The sequence below is a fragment of the Carassius auratus genome, chromosome 7, assembly GCF_003368295.1.
Source record: "Carassius auratus strain Wakin chromosome 7, ASM336829v1, whole genome shotgun sequence".
NCBI lineage: Eukaryota > Metazoa > Chordata > Actinopteri > Cypriniformes > Cyprinidae > Carassius > Carassius auratus.
In genome coordinates this window covers 27,949,185-27,968,291 of record NC_039249.1, presented here as the reverse complement: position 1 = coordinate 27,968,291, position 19,107 = coordinate 27,949,185, and the positions used below count along the sequence as shown (strand labels likewise).

At 36.0% G+C, this 19,107-nt stretch overlaps 1 protein-coding gene across 6 annotated transcripts in view; it reads right to left on the bottom strand.

The window, feature by feature from the left end:
- Positions 1–419: 419 nt before the first annotated feature.
- Positions 420–19,107, bottom strand: part of myom1b (myomesin 1b) — a 51,262-nt gene continuing 32,574 nt past the window's right edge. For 5 of the 6 annotated variants that reach the window (XM_026268296.1, XM_026268298.1, XM_026268299.1 and 2 more), the window contains 22 exons: positions 18,259–18,455; positions 18,045–18,171; positions 17,042–17,226; positions 16,222–16,336; positions 15,608–15,764; positions 14,197–14,303; positions 14,061–14,105; positions 10,326–10,462; positions 10,069–10,213; positions 9,933–9,992; positions 9,780–9,847; positions 9,579–9,692; positions 8,637–8,724; positions 8,279–8,317; positions 8,067–8,172; positions 6,831–6,994; positions 5,598–5,634; positions 5,479–5,501; positions 5,336–5,391; positions 5,035–5,250; positions 2,308–2,731; positions 420–2,226 (listed from right to left, as the gene is read on the bottom strand). In XM_026268296.1, coding sequence (XP_026124081.1) covers positions 2,066–2,226; positions 2,308–2,731; positions 5,035–5,250; positions 5,336–5,391; positions 5,479–5,501; positions 5,598–5,634; positions 6,831–6,994; positions 8,067–8,172; positions 8,279–8,317; positions 8,637–8,724; positions 9,579–9,692; positions 9,780–9,847; positions 9,933–9,992; positions 10,069–10,213; positions 10,326–10,462; positions 14,061–14,105; positions 14,197–14,303; positions 15,608–15,764; positions 16,222–16,336; positions 17,042–17,226; positions 18,045–18,171; positions 18,259–18,455 — 2,771 coding nt within the window. In that variant the 3' untranslated portion in view covers positions 420–2,065. Of the gene's footprint in view, positions 2,227–2,307; positions 2,732–3,949; positions 5,251–5,335; positions 5,392–5,478; positions 5,502–5,597; positions 5,635–6,830; positions 6,995–8,066; positions 8,173–8,278; positions 8,318–8,636; positions 8,725–9,578; positions 9,693–9,779; positions 9,848–9,932; positions 9,993–10,068; positions 10,214–10,325; positions 10,463–14,060; positions 14,106–14,196; positions 14,304–15,607; positions 15,765–16,221; positions 16,337–17,041; positions 17,227–18,044; positions 18,172–18,258; positions 18,456–19,107 lie in introns of those variants that run through there. The other variant, XM_026268302.1, reaches the window with a different exon arrangement.

Sequence of the window (19,107 nt, the reverse complement as noted above, 5' to 3'; positions counted from 1 at the left end):
TGGTTTTATTTTATGTGAAGAACACATTAGATATTTTGTCTATAGAACAATCATTTTACTAAAATATTTGCAAAAAAAAAAAAAAAAAAACCTGCTTCTGGATGTGTTTTTATTTTGATTAACTGTAACTGTATCTACCTGAATCTTTGTATCTTATCTACAATTTATAGAAAGTTTCATCATTTTAAATGTCATGTTCACAGTCATGTCATTATTGCTGCCATCTTCAGATCTTTCTTGTAGAAATTCTAGAAAAATAGATACATTAAAAATCAGAAACTGCTATAAAGGCATGTGAAGATGAATCTCATCAGCAAATAAATGTCCTGTTATAAATAATTGGATTTCGTAGTCTTGGCTTTCTTCATCTATTCTATCAACCAAGGTTTCAAATGAGGTGAAAGGTGATAAACATGGAGTAACAATAACTGAGGTGTTGGTTTATTGATGATTGTCATTTAATAATACACTTGGTTCTACATTTTATTTAATCAAACATTTAAACATGCATACATGAAATGTTATAGTAGCACTACTTGTATTAGATTAATACAATAATAACATAGTTTAGATTAATAGATTGTGCTTGTATTGTTTTTTGCAAGCTAATTTAAATAAAACATCTGCTATGTGAGTGTCTGTAAAACTACTGCAAGCTAAAACAAAAACTATATTTTTTAAAGATTTCCAGCAAAAGGGCAGTAGACGGGTGGATGGTGAAAAGTGGGTGTATTCAATTACATTTAGTTTTTCTTTGGAGTAACATGTAATGACTAATTGTACACAATTAAACCAGGCATTGTGAAACTGTGCTATTTCAAAATGAGATTCATTCTCTCGCTGTGTAGACGTTTTCTACATAACAGCTCACTGTGTTACGTTTATATTCTGGGGTCATCTGCTTGCCTGAACATAGTTTATATTTTTAACAAACTGTATACCAAATTTGGGCTTTTTCTGTCTTTGTTCAGCCATGTTAAGATGGTGGAGAAAATGCAAGAGTTTTTCCAGGGAATGCAAACGTTTCGCAAGAGAACGCCAAAGCGTTGAATTTTTTTCCACCCACCATTTTGTACTTTTTGAGCTCCCAGAGAAGCTTTGTGTTTTGGTTCGAAGAATAATAAAATAAATAAAACCATTTCGAGATTAAAGTCATTATAATGCAAAATTAAATGTAAAATTTCAAGAAACTCATTAAATTACGAGAAAAAGTTGTGTTTCCAGAAAAACTGTCTATAACTTTAGGATCATTGATGGCTACGCCTCCTTCCATAGAATAAAATTACTGTAACTATCTGTGCAGCCATTAATGGAAATGCCATGAGGATTTAGTTTAGGTCAACAGCTATTGAAAATATGAATATATTCTCTTTACACTGTGACAGCAGCATTTTTTTGCAATGTTACACTAAGTGAAAAGAGTGATTCTATTTACTTTAAGTAAAAGTAGCAGATATTTGCAATTAGTGTAAATAGTAATCAGATGATGTTTATACAGTTCTTATAAAAAGTGACAGATATTATTTGCACCTCAGTATTGTTGTACATTAACAGATTATTCGCAACATTTTTATTTAGATTTATTACTCAAAATGTATTGGTTTTTTTTCTCTCAAAATGCAATGACTTTATTCCCAAAATTGCTGTTAATTCTCAACATTTAATTTGGACTTTTTTCCTCTAAATTTTAAGTTGTATTTTTTCTTGAAACACAATGACTTTATTATTGAATAAAAAAAAGTCACCATTTTATTTTTACTTTTTTGCTAAAAACAAACTGCAAGTTTAATATCGCATTATAATGAATTTAAATCCTAAGAGGTTTTTTTTTTTTTTTTTTACTGCTTGGCACTAATCATCTTCCATATTTCAGACAAAGCAAAGGCCTTGAAATATAATTTTACCTCAACATCAAACTTTTCTAAAGCGCTCGTGAACAAGCATTTGAAATGACACACTAATCAAAAAAAAAAAAAAAATCTCTAAAACCGTAACTAACATGGTTCATGTCCTATGTCTAGTTCTAAAGCATATTAATACAGTTAAGCTGTGTCCTCGAGCATTTTTAATCATCTTTGGTTTCACACACATTTTCAAGGTTTTCGGTTTCAAGGGCTGGTGTAGAGTCGTCTGGTTCTGATGAAGTTGTGTCCTCAAGTTCTGTGAGATGCATGGCATCAACCAGCTCCGTCTCTGAGGTGGATAACCCCAGATTATCCACATAATCTGTATTTAACAACAAAACCTGTAAATCACATTCAGGTCTGTGTTTTCAAGGTGCGTGTGTATTCCTGCACCATTTCTCACCTTTCAGCATCGCTGTTATCTTCTCATTGTCCATTGATGTACTGGCTGATTTCTCACCTGATGTGGGAGTGGAGGGTTGAGGAGCGGATGTGTTTGAGGTGGAGGGGATCAGTGTATCTGAGGTTTGGTTTTGAGGGGTCGGGGAACCTGGGGATTGGTTTATGGGGATCTGAGCAGGTGGGGATGAGGAACGTTCTATTCTTGGGGTTTGATTTTTGAGGGCCGGGGTAGCTCTAGTTTTATTTTGGGGGTTTGTATTGGCCGGGGTTGATGTTAGGGTTGGGGCTGCTGGGCTGGGTGTTGTGGGAACTGATCTGGTTGAAGGCGTTGGCACAGGAGTTGTCGGTCCAACAATTACGTTTCCATCTGCGTCGGCCAGATATGACATCACACCAAAATCGACCATGCTTTCGATCACATTCAACTGGCAAGAGCAAGAAGCACAAGTTACGTGGACATACAAGCACAGTTCTCATATTAATCTTGATTTTCTTCTTTATCTGTATTTTGGAAACTATACATAATTCATTATACCCTGAGAGTGGGAAATTTAGTGAGGTAGTGAGGTGATGTGAGTTGATCTTGTATTCTTGTGTGTCTCTGACCAAAAGTACATGCATACAGAAAGTTTCTAAAATGCACTGCATAATGCAAATCTACCCTTATTCCTGTACAGTAATTTTTGTTTTTACAGTTGTGTGAATACTGAATATAATCATGTTAGTTGCTGATGTTTTGCATTTTTACACTAGTAAACGTACGCTTACCAATTAGTTTTTCATGACTTGAATTTAGAGATGCACCAATAAACAAATCAAGGAGTGATTGTTTTTCATTGTGGCATAAATGTATAATTTTATTATTTGGAATTAAACCCCTCTGCTGCACTAAAAAAACAAAAACCTTTTGCTTTTCAATGTGGTGCAATTTCTACAGTTTGTTAATGTACTAGAAGAGATTTTTGCTCTCTGGGTGCTCTCTGGGTGTGTAAAGCCAAAAAAATCAGTGCAAACAAAGAGATTGCTACACTACATACTACACTGTGCAAATAAATTGTTTTACTGTGCACTTTTTTCACAATGTAGTTTATATAAATAATTTATAAGTAAAATATATTTTTGCAAGTCCTTCTCCAGTCTGGATTTAATTCAGTGTGCATCCATCAATCTCTGTTTGCACAGGTTGTTAATGAAAATAAGGTAATGCTTTATTTTTCAGTGACCTTGTTGCATGTACTTTCTATATGCATAACAGTAAATTACACATAATTACGTGCAACTAAGATTAAACCAAACCCTAACTATATAGTAAGCACATGTTGTTCATTAATATTACTCAATACTTAAATATGTAAGTACACCGCAATATAGAAACCTTAAAATAAAGCATGTAGTATTGTTCCAATGGTGCATATTTACCATTTTTTTCTGAACAATTGATTGGTTTATGAAAAACAGTATTTATGAACTGTTTTGTGTGAGTGTGCATGTTAAATCTGAAGTTGAGGGTGAAGTTAGTGACGGTGTTCAGGTTGGTTCCAGATGACGGGACATCATCCGTCTCAGATGCAGATTTCAGAAGAGGAGGGATGTGCATGATGAGGAAAGTACGGAGACAAAAACAAGGGACACACAGAGAGGAGTCGAGAGAATTTGTGCTCCATTTATTGGAAATTACAGAGGAAGTCATCATTATCTGTGAGGTCAAACAGGAAGTGAAGTCATAACTGGGATCGTACATGCAGTGATTCATTAGAACATTTTAGAGAATCCACCGAAATCTCAATCGAAACAGCAGGGGCATGGATTCATTTAAACACCATTTAAAGATTTCTCTTCAGCATTGATGGTAATATGGACGATTTGATGTTTATTTGTGAATCTAAGCCCCTGTTTTTCAGGACAGAGTAATGATAATCTATACAGAAATGGAGCATCCATTTGTCCCTCAATTCAAAGGTGTCAATCTTTCATGCACTTCAGTGCAACTGTTCCTTCTCAGTAAAACTACACTCACAACTACCTGGAGTCAAACTGCATTCATTCTCTAATCTGGGCTTTAAAATATTTACTAACACCATGATGGAGAAAATGGTCAAGTAATGCAAGCTCTGAAACTAGATCTATACAGAAAAAAAGATTTGTTTCCAATTATAGCACTACTTTGACATTGATGGATTAAAACTTGGACCAACTCTTTTCAATCTGCAACCAAGATATTAGCACCATGGTCTATTGGTCAAACGTTTGGAATAATTATGATTATTTTTTTTTTTTTATAAAGGCTTTTTAAAATTCTCTCATTCTAATCAAGGCTACATTAAAAAAAAAAAATACAGTAAAATTATTTCATTAGAATGATTTCTAAAGGATCACGTGACACTGATGACTGGAGTAATTCTGCTAAAAATTCAGCTTTGCATCATGAGTATAAATTACATTTTAAAATGTATTTAAATAGAAAAGTGTTATTTTAAATAGTACAAATATTTTGCCTTTTTACTGTATTTTTGATCAAATAAACGCATAATTATTCCCAACTTTTGACCAGTAGTGTAGCTTCAGATTGTCAATGTAAATAGGGTATAACTGTCAACGTGTCATCTAAATCTTGCAGAATTTTTTTTTTTTTTTTTTAGTTGTGCATTATCCTAACGTTTTTTTTTTTCCTCTTTGGTTTGTTTTATTTTTTCTTGCCGGGTTCCTCGTCTGGGAGGAAGACACTTACGGTGAAGTCGCCGCTCTCCGTACCGTACTTGTTCTTCACCAGGATGCTGTACTTGCCGGAGTCAGACGTATTGACGCTGGTGATGGTGAAACTGGCAAACTTTCCTGACTCAAACTTCAGAATGTAGTGATCGTTGGAGACCATCTCGCGCTCGTTCTTTAGCCAGGTGACCTCGGGTACAGGGTCGCCCGAGATATTGCAGGTCAGGTTCAGAGACTACGAGAGAGGAGGGAAGAGACAGTTTCATTATTTTTTCATCATTTTTGTCTTTTCAAGCCATACAGAGAAGACTGTACACTACCTTGCCCTCTTGGATGGTCACAACATCAGGCAGACCACCTGCCACACGCGCACGATCTGTGAAAAGCATGATAATTAGAAGATTTCATGTACAATCTGCAGAAGAAACAATGGCAATGAAGGCTTAAGCATGTATCTACTCACTTCTCTCTGCAATAGCTGCAGCCCTGAGGAAAAATATCATATCATTAGTTAATCAGCCGCTCAGTCTGAATAGTATCTGTAAAATCATCATATCACTACAAATCATTTTTGGTACTCACTTGAGTCTTTGAAATTCAGCAAATGCATCGTCAAATGCTGAAAATATAAAAATTCAATTTAAATGCATGATTATCATAAACAGTCAGTCTCAAAGCCTCCTGAGATACCTAATTAAACAGGATTTCAAGTATTTTTATTTGTTTTTCCTCATTAAATATATTCCTCATTTTAAATGAATATATATTTTTTATAAATAAAAATTAATAGTACTTCTAAAAATCCTATAGTCATATATATATATACATACATATATATCAGACATTTAATCAATTAATCCTGATTGATTGCAAATGGCACATTACAATAAAATCTACAACAGACAGAGAGCATCTCGGCAGTATGGTTTGACTTCAATCTGTGGTTTTCTGTACTTGTGCAAAAGAAGTGCACTTTATCCTAATATTAAAAAGAGAGCTTATGGAAATTATAATAATCTAAAAGAGTTTACTTAAGTTTGAGCTGAGTGTGAAATTTTCAGAACCTTAACTGCATGTTAATGACAATTAAAATAAAAATGGATTATAGTTGAAATTTTTATTAAATGCAATTAAGCTGAGCTTTAGAGTGATTTTGACCCACTTAAGTAGTACTTCAATACTTCTTTATTATAACTTGTATTGTCTTTGAAAGTACTGCAGAATGTACAGATTAGATTTTATGATAAACTAAAATATTCTCTAATGCCATTTCTATTGTATTACACATTACAAATGGTAACTATGCAGTTTAACACATTTTAGAAATATATTTACTTAATATTTAAATTTAACACACTACAGTTACAGTTACAATCAAGTACTTTATTACTGTACTTTATTTAGTATGCTAGTCACAAATCACATAAGTGTACTTTAAAACATTACAAAATGCACTTTTAAAAGTGTACTTAAGTATGTAAAGAAACAGTAATGAAAGTTTTTGTGTTAAAAGTAGCCTTTTATTTCATTATAATTATTATAGTATTTGCCTATATATATATATATATATATATATATATATATATATATATATATATATATATATATATATATTTGAAGTACAATACAAGTGCACATTCAGTACAGACAAGTGCACTTATTTTTCACAACTAAAGTGAACCACAATGAGATTTTTGGCTGCTCTGGCCGTAGACAGGGTTTTTTTTTCACTCATTATTCAGAGGAGAACGGATCTGACTGTAGTCAACACTCAGCGGCAGTCATAATATAATGAAGGCAGCAGTGTTTCCTCACCTTGTCCAGCCAGTTCCACAGTCCTGCGCAAGCCTCCTTTCCCATCGAAGAACTCAATGGCGTATTTGCCTTTATCTTTCTCTGTGGGTTCAGAGATCTGCAGCCACAGCTGCTCTCCCACCACTCCGCTCTTAATGCGCTCGGTGAATGCGATCGCAGCGTCCCTTTGATAAACACACACATACACTACAGTGAACACAAGTTACAGAGAAACTAATAATGTTGGTTTGTGAAAGCCCACATACTGATGTCGTACTTGTAGTAATGTAGTAAACCATAGTCACTAAAATGAAGTAACAAAAGCATAAAATGTGCATGTGTCTCGTGAAGGATACAGTGTATTTTTGTGCATTTCATGTGTGTGGCTCTCTAATTTAGACATTTTCTACATTTACATAAACTTTTCGGACTAAACTTAACTTAAAACATATATTAGGGGTTGCACAGACAAATCGACTAGTCGACTTTAATGCTCTGCCATGACGCTTTGACGATTGACATTGACTAGTCGCTGGTCCTATAGGGGGCGCAACAGGATAAGAAATATTCGATGGACTTTCAAATTTATTCTCCGTTTCCTAACAGTTAAAATGACAAATAAATGCATACTCCAAAAGCTCCACAAGACATGCGTGATTATATTACTGGATGCTTGAAACTGAAAGGGAGAATGCACATTTTAAACAGCCATTTGTACAGTAAATTAATCACTGTTCTAATCTAATGCTGCTGGACTGTAACACACACACACAGGCTACAGACAGTAGCTCATACGTCACGCGCAGATCGCGTGCACAGAAACATCCAGCGCCCAAATGTACTGTCAACACTGTTCTGTGATTTCTCAATAAAATAGCTTAGAAACTGAAAAGTTCAAGCATATATTTCTACATAACTAAATCCCACAGCGTCACTACTAGAGAGACGCTTCCATGTAGAATTAATTCACACACGCAATCGCTCTCACTAATGCATTCATATAAATGTAATCTTTACTGTGCTACTTTATCTATATCTGATTTAGAACGAGTCCAAATCTGTGAGAAATATAACGACCCAAAGACTTGCATTGCATTCATTTAATAACTGCTTGTTTTTCTTTCTTTTTTTAACTAAGACTAGCCTCTCTATTCTCTCTATTTGTTTTCTTTTCCTTATTATAAAATGCACAAAACATACAGGTTTGGAACAACTTGAGGGTGAGTAAATGGTCATTTTGGAGTCACATGTTCTCACTTGTGATGCCAGGTGACATGCAGCTCGTCGTTGTAGTAGCTGACGAAGGAGTAAAGCCTGATTCCCTCCTCAGTGCTCTGGATCTTCAGTGGAGTGGAGGAGTTCGCTGGACAGAAAGAACGTCATGCTGATAAAACTATACCTTTAAATATAACGATATACTGTGAGAGAGAAGATTCATTTAGGTTTGAAAATGATGTTGTAAGTCTTACCAATAACACTGAAAACCTGGTTCATCAGGTCTTTGAATCCTGAAAAACAGATGAATGAAAATCATTTTGAAAAGATCAATTATGATGAGCAACAAACAGCTGATAATGTCAGTAATAAACAACAAATAAGTAGGTCAAAAAGGAAATTTTTGAAATTATTTGTAGCGATTGTTGTAGGAAATCTGTGGAATGGATTTAAATGTTTTACTGGAGCTGAGAGTACAAGCGTTAATGGACGATTTTGATGTAAAATATATACCATGGCATTAAAAACACAGCACAAATTAGCGCACATTATTGTAAGGAGTGAGTTTTATAACAGTAATAGTACTTTCGAATGCATTTTCTGCTGTGTTACCTTGGTCTGTGAGGTTGAGGGTGGAGGTGTCTTTGCCTCGATCGTCCTTCAGAACTACTTCATAAATACCAGCATCTTTTTTGGAGATCTGCCATTGACATACACAGACACATTATTTTTTTTATTGCGGTTTACACATCATCTGACAGCTTATAAATAAGCCTTCCATTGATGTATGGATTGTTAGGATTATATACAACAATATTTGGCCGAGATACAACTATTGAAAATCTGGACTCTGAGCATGCAAAAATATCTAAACACTGAGAAAATCACATTTAAAGTTGATCAAATGAATTCTTAGCAATGCATATTACTGATCAAAAATTGAGTTTTTATGTATTTACAGTAGGAAATTGACAAAATATCTTCATGGAACATGATCTTTCCTTAATATCCTAATGAGTTTTGGCATTAAAAAGGAACATCTATCATTTTGGCCCATACATTTTCGGCTATTGCAAATATGCCTGTGCTACTTATGTCTGGTTTTGTGCTCCAGGGTCACATATGTTTGTGATTTATACATTAATATATAGGTCAAAACAGTCATTGTGTCAGTTTATTTATACCCAGATATATTATACCGTAAAACATTAAACAAGTGTTTATATCATTGTATTGTATGTTATAATCTAATTGCTATAAAAATAAGACTAGAATAGAATAGTGACCACATTATTGACTTTTTGTAGGAAAGAAGAAAAATGACATTTAATAATAATGCATGTATTTCAACATGCTGCATACTTTTACTATCTGTTCTTTTTTACTGCATTTTTTTCCTGTAAAAAATCAAATGTGGCCTTTAATTTAGTAATCATTTAGCATGATTTATTAATTCATTACAACAAAGCAATGATTTAACTAAAATCAAGGAAAGAAGGAATACAATATGCTTGTAACTAGTGGGAATGACAGTGTCTGGATAACACTGCTCACCTGAGTGATCTCCAGAGTCAACACTCCTTCAGAGAAATCCAGTTTCTCATTGACCTTGATCTCTCGTCCATCCTTATACCACAGCGCCACAGAGTCTTTCTTCATATTAGCAACCTGCGTCACAGGTTAATATGACAATAATAAAGAAACGGCCAGCATTACAGTTGAATGGGAGTGTTTAATCAGAGAGAGACGTCTCACCTTACACTTCAGTCTCACACAGCACTCAGGTGTGACTTCATAACCGAGATACTCCACGAAGTGTGGACCTTACAGAGCACGGACAGCACGATTAATGCACAAGCACATGGGTATACAGTATTCTCAAATAATACTCCACAAATATAATCACACCTTGCTTTCTAATCCATTCTTTTTTCTGGAACTCTGATTCCTTCTGTAACTGCTTGAACACTGAAGGAAATGAGATGGTGTTATTGGTGCACACTCTACACGCGTGATGCATATATATGTTCATGTATATATGTACCATCTCCGATCAGCACTAGACTGGACTGGTTGGTGGCTTTGCCGTCTTGAAGCTGGAAAGTGAACGTTCCCTCGTCTTCTTTGCCCAGAGACTCCATGAACATCTCAATGACGCCAGTATTTTTATCAAAGTTCATCTTGTATTTCTGCAACACAGAGAAAGTGTTCATGCAGAAGCAAGCTAAAGGTCTACTTCCAGTCAACAGCATGTGTAATGCTTCATGTGCGGTGTAATGCTCGTTTCGGTGTTCCTCTAACCTCTCCCTGGTGGATCACATTGTCATTGAACACGTATTCAACTTTTCCATTGGCAGAGATTTTCTCAGCCTGCAACCAGAAGCGAACCCTGCCCTTCTCCAGCAGCTCCACGGCCAGCTCGGTCTTCAGAGGGATGACTGGAGAAGAGGGGTGAAAAGGTTTTGAAATCACTAATTCTGAACTGAATAATATCCATTGTTTTGGAGACCTGTGGCAGGATGGGAGTTGTACTGAACCTTGATACATATGCTCTGTTTTTGTATTGAAATGCAATGTCATAACCAGGCATGATGCAATCGATAAACGGCCAAGCAATACATCTCTCATGCTGAACAAGATTTTGTCTTAACCATGAGTAAGTGTCATACGACACAATATTTTGTCGCTCTTTTCAATCTCATTTATAAAATCCTACATCACAGAGCTGTATTTTAAATGTAGGAAACATATTTTAATTTTTTTTTATTTTACCCATTAATTTGCTTTTGTTTATAGAGCACAACAGTTAGTGGTTAGTATGCTATTTTAAATACTGTACATTTAATAGTACGATTCTTGTGAAAAACGAGTGTCTATTGTGCAAATGAATTAAAAACTGCACTATTTAAAACACTTAGAGTGCCCTGCGAATAGAGCTGTAGTCAAGTCCGGCTTTGTCGAGTCCAAGTCAAGTCCAAGTCCAGGACTAGTCGAGACCGAGTCAAGACCGAGTCCAAAGAGGTTCGAGTCCAAGTCAAGTCCAAGTCCAAAAGTTTCGAGTCCAAGTCCAAGACCGAGTCCAAATGAAAGAAAAAAGGGTCCTCTTCAAGACCACATACTTAACTACTGATAATGTTTGTGATGCGAGAGACAGCATATCTCCTATTCTAAGAAAATAATTGTACATTATTATTTGTAATGATCAAAAAGCATGTGAAAAGTAACAACTCTGTAGGCCAGGGGTCTCCAAACTACATCCTGGATGGCCAATGTCCTGAAAAGTTTAGCTCCAACTGGCCTTAACACACCTGAAAGATTAGTGTGTCTAGTTAGAGCTTGATTAGGTTCAAGTGTGTATAATTAGGGTTAAAGCTAACAGGGACATTTCACAAGATCCCAGGCCCTATGCATAGGCAGTCCTGATGGGCCCCCATGCCCCCCACCCATGAAAATATCCAGGTAAAATAAAATATATTTCAGATTCATACTTTTCAAGGGCCCTCTCTTCCTTTGGGGCCCTGGTAATGAGTACTGGTTTTACCCCCAGTCCGACCCTGGGAGCTAAACTTGGATAAACAAACAAAGTTTGGAACTGTAAGGTCAAATAATTTTTATGTACTTTATTTTTTGTTGACATTATATCTGTGGTCAAAAATGTATATGACTATGCCTAACTGGCACAGTGCACAGACACACGCAAAGCTCGGGATATGACAAATGCACGCAGCAAGGCTAGAATGGATACGTTTGGCTCTACTGGACATGCGCACATAAATACAGCAATTTTTGTCATACTGTGCTAGTGTTTGCATAGACTAGTCGAGCACTGTCGGAAACAATCGACTACTCCAGCATGTATTAACCATAATGCATACAAAGTGTTTGCAAGTACAACGTGAATTTTAGAATTACAATATTGTGTGGAGCTGTTACTATATGACCTTATCTATGTTGCATGTCAAAATAAAATAGGCCTATGTAATGTAATAATTAGGGTTGTGCCTGAAGCCGAATACCTTATTCGGAATGGCACGGCTAAAGCTGACAGAGTCTGGTGTTTGCTAGATAACAGGTGAGCCAGGGCATCAGCGCCAGAAGTGAATGAATTTGTGAGTGAGTGAACTTTATGAGTGAAAAGCGCGCAAATCAATCACCGCATTGTTGTCGCCTCTCTGTTTATCTCTCAGAAATCAGAGCGTTGCAAGAGTAATTTTACCTATAATAATACATCATAGCTACACGTTATATTATTTGTATATATTTAAAAGGCAAATATTGAAAGCTTAGGCTATCATGATACGAATGAATGGAATAAGCACAGCGCGCTCACCAATCAAACAGCCGCGCTGCGCGTCTCAGTCTCTCAAAAACCAAATCAGTTCTCTCTCAAAAGTAGGCTAATAATCAACATAGATATGGATACATTGTCTACTTGTCCTACATGTTTGCATCTTTATGTTTTGCTGGTTTGCGCGGCACACACACATCTGTTTAGTGAAGTTCATTAACATTAAGACTCGCTCAAAGTGTTCTGCGTAATGAGAATGTGTGCATTGAATGGATTCAGTCGTGTTCAAATGATCACTATGACACGTTTGTCATGACATCTCTCTGCTTGCATGATAAATATTATTTTAGAAATTAATAATTAATTCAGTTTAACACGACATACTTGTTCAGTGATAACTACGAAAAAATATATAAAAAGTCATAACAGTCTTATCAAGTAACTGTACGATGTTGTATCCGAATGCAGATAGGAACAATTTTGTGATTGTTACAGATACAAATACTGGCTGTTACATTAAAATGTAAATATGTAATGTCATATATAAAGTTTTTTAAATTTACATATGTAATTGTTGCATAAGGCTATACATTAATACGCGTTTATTGATAAAAAAAAGGCTATCTAGGTGTAGACGTAAATAAAACACAATCTAACAGGTAGAAAATTAAATTAGAAACATCTAAATTTTTCAGGTCGCAGTAAGTGCACCACTGGTCATGCACATCCTTTCCCGGAACAATACTGAAAGCTAAGGCAAGATGGAGAAACAGATGATCATAGTTGTACAAGGATAGCCATTTTTTAAATGAATCTATTAGCAGAGCTACTGCAAGTGATTTTAAGTGCTGGAATTCCATTTATTCTTTGCTGAAACTTCTGCGTCATCATGGAGAGCGGGTCATGGTTGCCCAGCAACAGCAGACGCCACTGGAGCGCAAGCGCAGGATACAGAGTGCTTTGGAAATAAGGAGAGCGGCGCGCCTAGCGTTTTCCACACAGTTTCAGTCGCGACATCATGCAAATGTGATTTTGTTTTGAAGGAGACATTTTTTATTTTATTTTTTTGCTGGACTCGGTCGAGACCAACTAGAAGACTTGGCGAGTCCAATGGCCAAGTCCGAGACAAGTCCGAGTGCAAATGCAACGAGTCCGAGACAAGTCCGAGACGACAGAAAAATGTCTCGAGTCCGGACTCGAGTCCAAGACCGGACTCGAGTACTACAGCCCTACCTGCGAATGTATTCATATCTCTTTATTTTTTTTTATGTTAAACTGCTTTAAAAAAAAAAAATTCTACATCAGTCTACACTCCATACACTTTAATGGAAAAGCATCAGAAAACAGGTTTTCTTTGCAAATTCATTAAAAATAAAAAACTTAAATGATTCCATTGCAAAAGTGATGTCACATGATTATTCAATGTCCTTGCTATGCTTCTGAGTCTTGATCATGTTAGGACCTTTACTGTCTATGAGAGGGTCAGAGAGCTCCTGGATTTCATCAGAAATATCTTAATTTGTGCTCCGAAGATGAATAAACGTCTCACGGGTTTGGAACGACATGAGGGTGAGTCATTAATGATTTAATTTTCATTTTGGGGTGAACTTACCCTTTAAGTGTCTTACTTTCTCAAGTATAAAGCATGATTTTTCTTACAAGTATGCTGAAGTGTACAGGATTGATCACACATTCAAAATGAAGTTAATGAAACGTTTGAAGAGTGCTGTGACGTGAGGTTTACTCACTGGGGAATTTGTGTTCGTGGCTGATCTTCAGGAGATCCTTTAGAGCTGCGAGGAACAGGACAGAGAAGGGATCAGAATCAATAACCAGTGTTAGCCTGGTAAAATCAAACATGTTAAAAACGGTCAGTGAACTCACTTTCCTCAGAGAGTGTGTAGCTGGCAGAGGCTCCATCAGTGTGTGTCACGAAACAAGAGTAGATGCCCAGGTCTTCTTCTGAAGGGGTTTTAAAGATGGCCTTGGACCTACAGATCAATATCGAAGAATTACTGCAAAGATGCTAATTTTGTTTCTTGTTTGTTTTTAGATATAGTTCTGGAAATGTGATGAAATTATTTGCTACATTTAATAAATAATATATTCTTGTAAATATCCAGCCCAAGAGATTTTAAATATGATCGATTAGAAGGTATACAAGTTGGTTTGAAGGGATGGTTCAACCCAAAACACAAAGTCTGTCATCTTTTCAAACTCTCCTCTTTCAAACTATTTTATTTTTATATTCTCTCATGATTTTGTTCAAACATAAAAAGTCAGTTAACAAACAGAAGCTCAAATGTGCATGCAGAACCAATGAGGTTTGTTCTCACATATCAAGCAAGCATATTTGAGTCATAGTTTTGCTCAATTTGTATGTACATTTATCAAATTAATATGTAAATAAAAGCCTGTTCACTATACAAAACAACAAGTCTTGTTGAAGACTTGGATTAAAATGCTCTGTTCATATGGATTATCGGTCTTTATGTACTTTTTGAAGCTTTAAAATGTTGACTGCCTAGACTTTCAGTGGATGCACAAAATTTAATATAAGTAATAGTTCACCCCAAAAAAATATTTTGCTGTTAAAAATATTCTTAATGACAGATATGTTTCTTATAAACACGCAACTTTTTGCTTCTCAAGACAGTAACTAATGGACTTGAGTGCTGTGGATTATTGTGATGTTTTTATCAGCTGTTTGGACTCTCATTCTGACGGCACCCATTCACTGCAGAGCATCCATTGGTGAGCAAGTGATGCAATGCTACATTTCTCCAAATCTTTTCTGATGAAGAAACAAACTAATCTAAAAATCTTGAATGGCCTGAACGTGAGTACATTTTTTGCAAATGTTCATTTTTGGGTGATCTATTATTTAATAAATGCAGCAGGTAGATGCTATATATTTTATTGACACTATGTAAGGATTATTTTCTTTGCAGTAATAATGATTAGATGCTATCTAGTGCAAATAGTGTATTGTCAGTATTGTAGCACATTATTAACAGTTTATTGAATACTGAGATTAAATTAGAATGTTAAAATTATTAAATGGATGCAGTTTTGGGATAAAGCGCTCCCCTACACCTACCCTAACCCTAACCAATCAACACCTATGGACGCACGCTATTTTCGATTCAATTATTTTCCTTCATTTTTATAAGAATAAAAGTGTTATGGGTTTGGAACAACATGAGGGTGGTAATGACAGAGTTTTCATTTTTGGTTGAACTAACCCTTTTAAATATCAATAATTTAACCAAACCCATTTTACGAACACACTTACTTGCTACCCTTGGTCTCTAAGGTCATGCGTTCGGGTTCTGTCATTTCCATGTAGTTCTTGGACCAGACGAACTTGGAGTCAGCGGTGAGGTTAGAGCACTCGAAATTCAGTGAAATGACGCCATCATCGTCAACATTCACGACTATCTCAGCCGTACCTGTGAAGAAAGAAATAGCTTGTTGGCTTTTGTTGAGAGTTGTTAGGATTTTGGTTTGTTTTAGGGTTAACCTGAATTTAAGAAGAACTCTAAAGAGATGCCTCACTTCCTAAAGCACCCACTGTGAAGATGACGTGTTTGTGTTGTTTTGGTCTGTCCTGTTCACTCTGATATAGGCACATATGGTTTTGGTCAACATATACTCTGTATCAAGTTCAGCATGGTCTGCTTCAACTTAAAGTCAACCGTATTTACAATCCTTTTCACTACTGTAATAACCCATTTCTCCGAATGAAACAGGATATTCAATGGAAAAATGGCAGAACTGCTTTTATCCATCAGGAATTGTTTGGGTCATGAAAAATAGTCTCTATACAACCTGTGTTTGGAGGATAGGGGTTAAAAAATAAGGAGAGGTGAATTGTACTCAAAAATCTGGTTTAGTTCAGTTTAATACCTGGTTTAGTCACTGCATCAACTGGTTCTGTAGGATCTGATGCTTTTCCTACACCAGCCTTGTTCTGAGCACGCACACGGAAAACATACGATTCCCCCTCCTTCAGATCCTTGATCTAGAACAACAGAAACAACATTTACTACCATAAACCTACCCTTGTCAAATACCTTATATTAGATGTGAACTTTTAGTGTACTTAAAACATTCAAAGTACATTTAAAAAAACTTTACAGTACTTGCAGATAATATAGTATTAATGAAATAAAAGGCCATTGGAGTGATTTAAAGAGAGACACTTTCAATACACACTTAAGTACCCTTTTAAGAAATGTACTTAATATTAATGTCAAATTAAAAGTTGTAAAGTACATTTTGAGTCACTGTGTTTTAAGAATATCTTGCTGTGTTTATTTTGACATGCTAAAGCACATGTAAATGGACTAAATTACAAATGTTTAATTTAAAAAATAATTAAAAAGGTTTCAACAGAAATTACATTAAAGTACATTTTAGTTTACTTTTATTAAATGATTCACTACACTTAAATCATATTTCAAAGACAACCAAAGTAAATATGAAATTACATATAAAGATGTAATTAAATCCTACTTAAGTAGGTCAGAAAACACTCTAAATTTGAGTTACATGCGTTTTCATCTAATTGCAGTGCAATTAAGTTTCCTAAAACATTGCATTAATTTCACACTTAAGTAAATTCTTAAGTACACTATATTATTTGCTGAAAAAGTGTTTGTATTTAAACATGTTCTAAAGAGTACTTTTTTCTCAAGGGTATACCAATGTCACAACGCATACAAACCTTCATGAATGTCTTGTCAGTAGCTTTCTCATTGACTCCTCTCCACATCTCAAAGTCTGCGTCAGCCTCTTTGATATCAATGTAGTATCCATTGACAGGATCACGACCCTGATAGACCGGTGCTTTCCAGAGCAAGACCAGAGAGTCCTTACGCACCTCCTGCACTTGGAGGTCATGGGGTGGTCCTAAAAACAGGGTTTTAATGTAGATAGAGCCGATGTGATGAATGAAGGGAAAATGTACTTTAAATACATTTAGCAATACTGGATTAGTCTCTTCAATTTTCAGATTGAAGTTAAATATCATATGAACACTTCTTCTAAAATTCAGAAGCACATGCTTTAAAACTACAGTCTGTTTTATTCTATTGGAATCATAATATATAGAATATATAGCATCCTTAAGGATTTTAACTGGATTTCTTCAGGATTTTTTATTAAATTTTTTACTATGCAAGTAAAGAATGTGACAATGTTTACAGGTGCCAAATACAAAATGACTTGGACAAACGAAAATATATACTGATAGCTAAGATCATTCTGATAACTCCTGTAAATGTATTCTTGTAAGTGTATGGTGTGTGTGTATGTGTGTGTGTGTGTGTGTGTGGGTGGGTGTGTTCTTGTTTTTGTGACATATCAGGACACAACTCTGTATAATGACATGGGTATGACACAGGTATTACAAGGAGAAGGTGACTTATGAGGACATAACCCATGTCCCCATTTTTCAAAACACTTATAAATCATACAGAATGAGTTTTTTGAGAAAGTAAAAATGCACAAAGTTTCCTTTGAGGGTTAGGGTTAGGTGTAGGGTTGGTTTAGGGCCATAGAATATATAGTTTGTACATTATAAAAACCATTACGCCTATGGGATGAACCCACTTTTCACAAAAACAAACGTGTGTGTGTGTGTGTGTTATTGTATCAGGGTGTGTGGGAGCAAGCATACAAATCATTGAGTATCTAACAGATCTATAACATATTTCATGAGTGCCTACCCGGTACAGCAATAGTCCACTCCTCACACTTGAATGTCTCGCTGGGAAGAGACGGGATGCCCACACCAGCCATGTTGGCAGCACGCACCTGGAACTGGTACAGCATGTTTTCCTTAAGCTCTGAAACCTAGACAGAAAGACAAGGTTGGAGTTCACAAATCAGCCACAGCATGGTCTAATATTTTACTCGTTAATACACAAATGTCCTACTTACTCTGTAAGCTCTATCACTGACTGCCTTGATATTCGCCTCATGCCATTTTCCCGGGACTCCACCGATGACCTCACGGTAATCAACGAAGTAACCAGTGATGTCAGCACCGCCGATGAACGTGGGCTGTTTCCAGGCTAGTACCATCGAGTCCCGCACACACTCCAGCACAGTGATGCCGTAGGGTGGAGTGGGTGAAGCTGGCATAACAGAACACTACAGTTAGAAGTGAAGCACATTTACAGTACAGTATCAAAACTATGAAAGCTTGTACCAGCGTATGTGGAGTAACATATTCAAACCAAACACAGAACAGTAAAAATACAGACTGGCACTAGGGAGGGTATTGTATAGTATGGAGGTGTCCAGCATATTGCCAGTCAGGGACGTGCACAGGGGGGTTGCTCAGGTTGCCCGGGCAACTGCCCATATGCCCTTCTCGACTCACGTTGCCCTTCCGAGGTGGAAAAAAAAGAAATAAAAAAATCGTACTATGGATGCAGAATTTCACGTAGGCTTGGATAAAAAATAAATAAATAAAAAAATAAATAAAAATCGTAAAGCCTCATTCACTTCCATATTCGGGCACCCTTCCGAAAGTGAAAGTCGGTAGAGGAAGGGCAAACTCTCTTTACGTGGCTGCAGCGCTGCACGCGACCGGCACCTGAGCTGAGCCTGCATGAGCGGCCCTAGAAGGAGATTGTCGCGGTTGTCGGGTGAGACGACTCAACGTTGTCGGAAAAGTAATAGTAAGGTTATAATCGTAAACGAAAACGAACGAAAAAACGAAAACTAGTTGGGAAAAAATTGTGTTAACTGAAATAAAAATAAAAACGTGGCATTACAAAACTA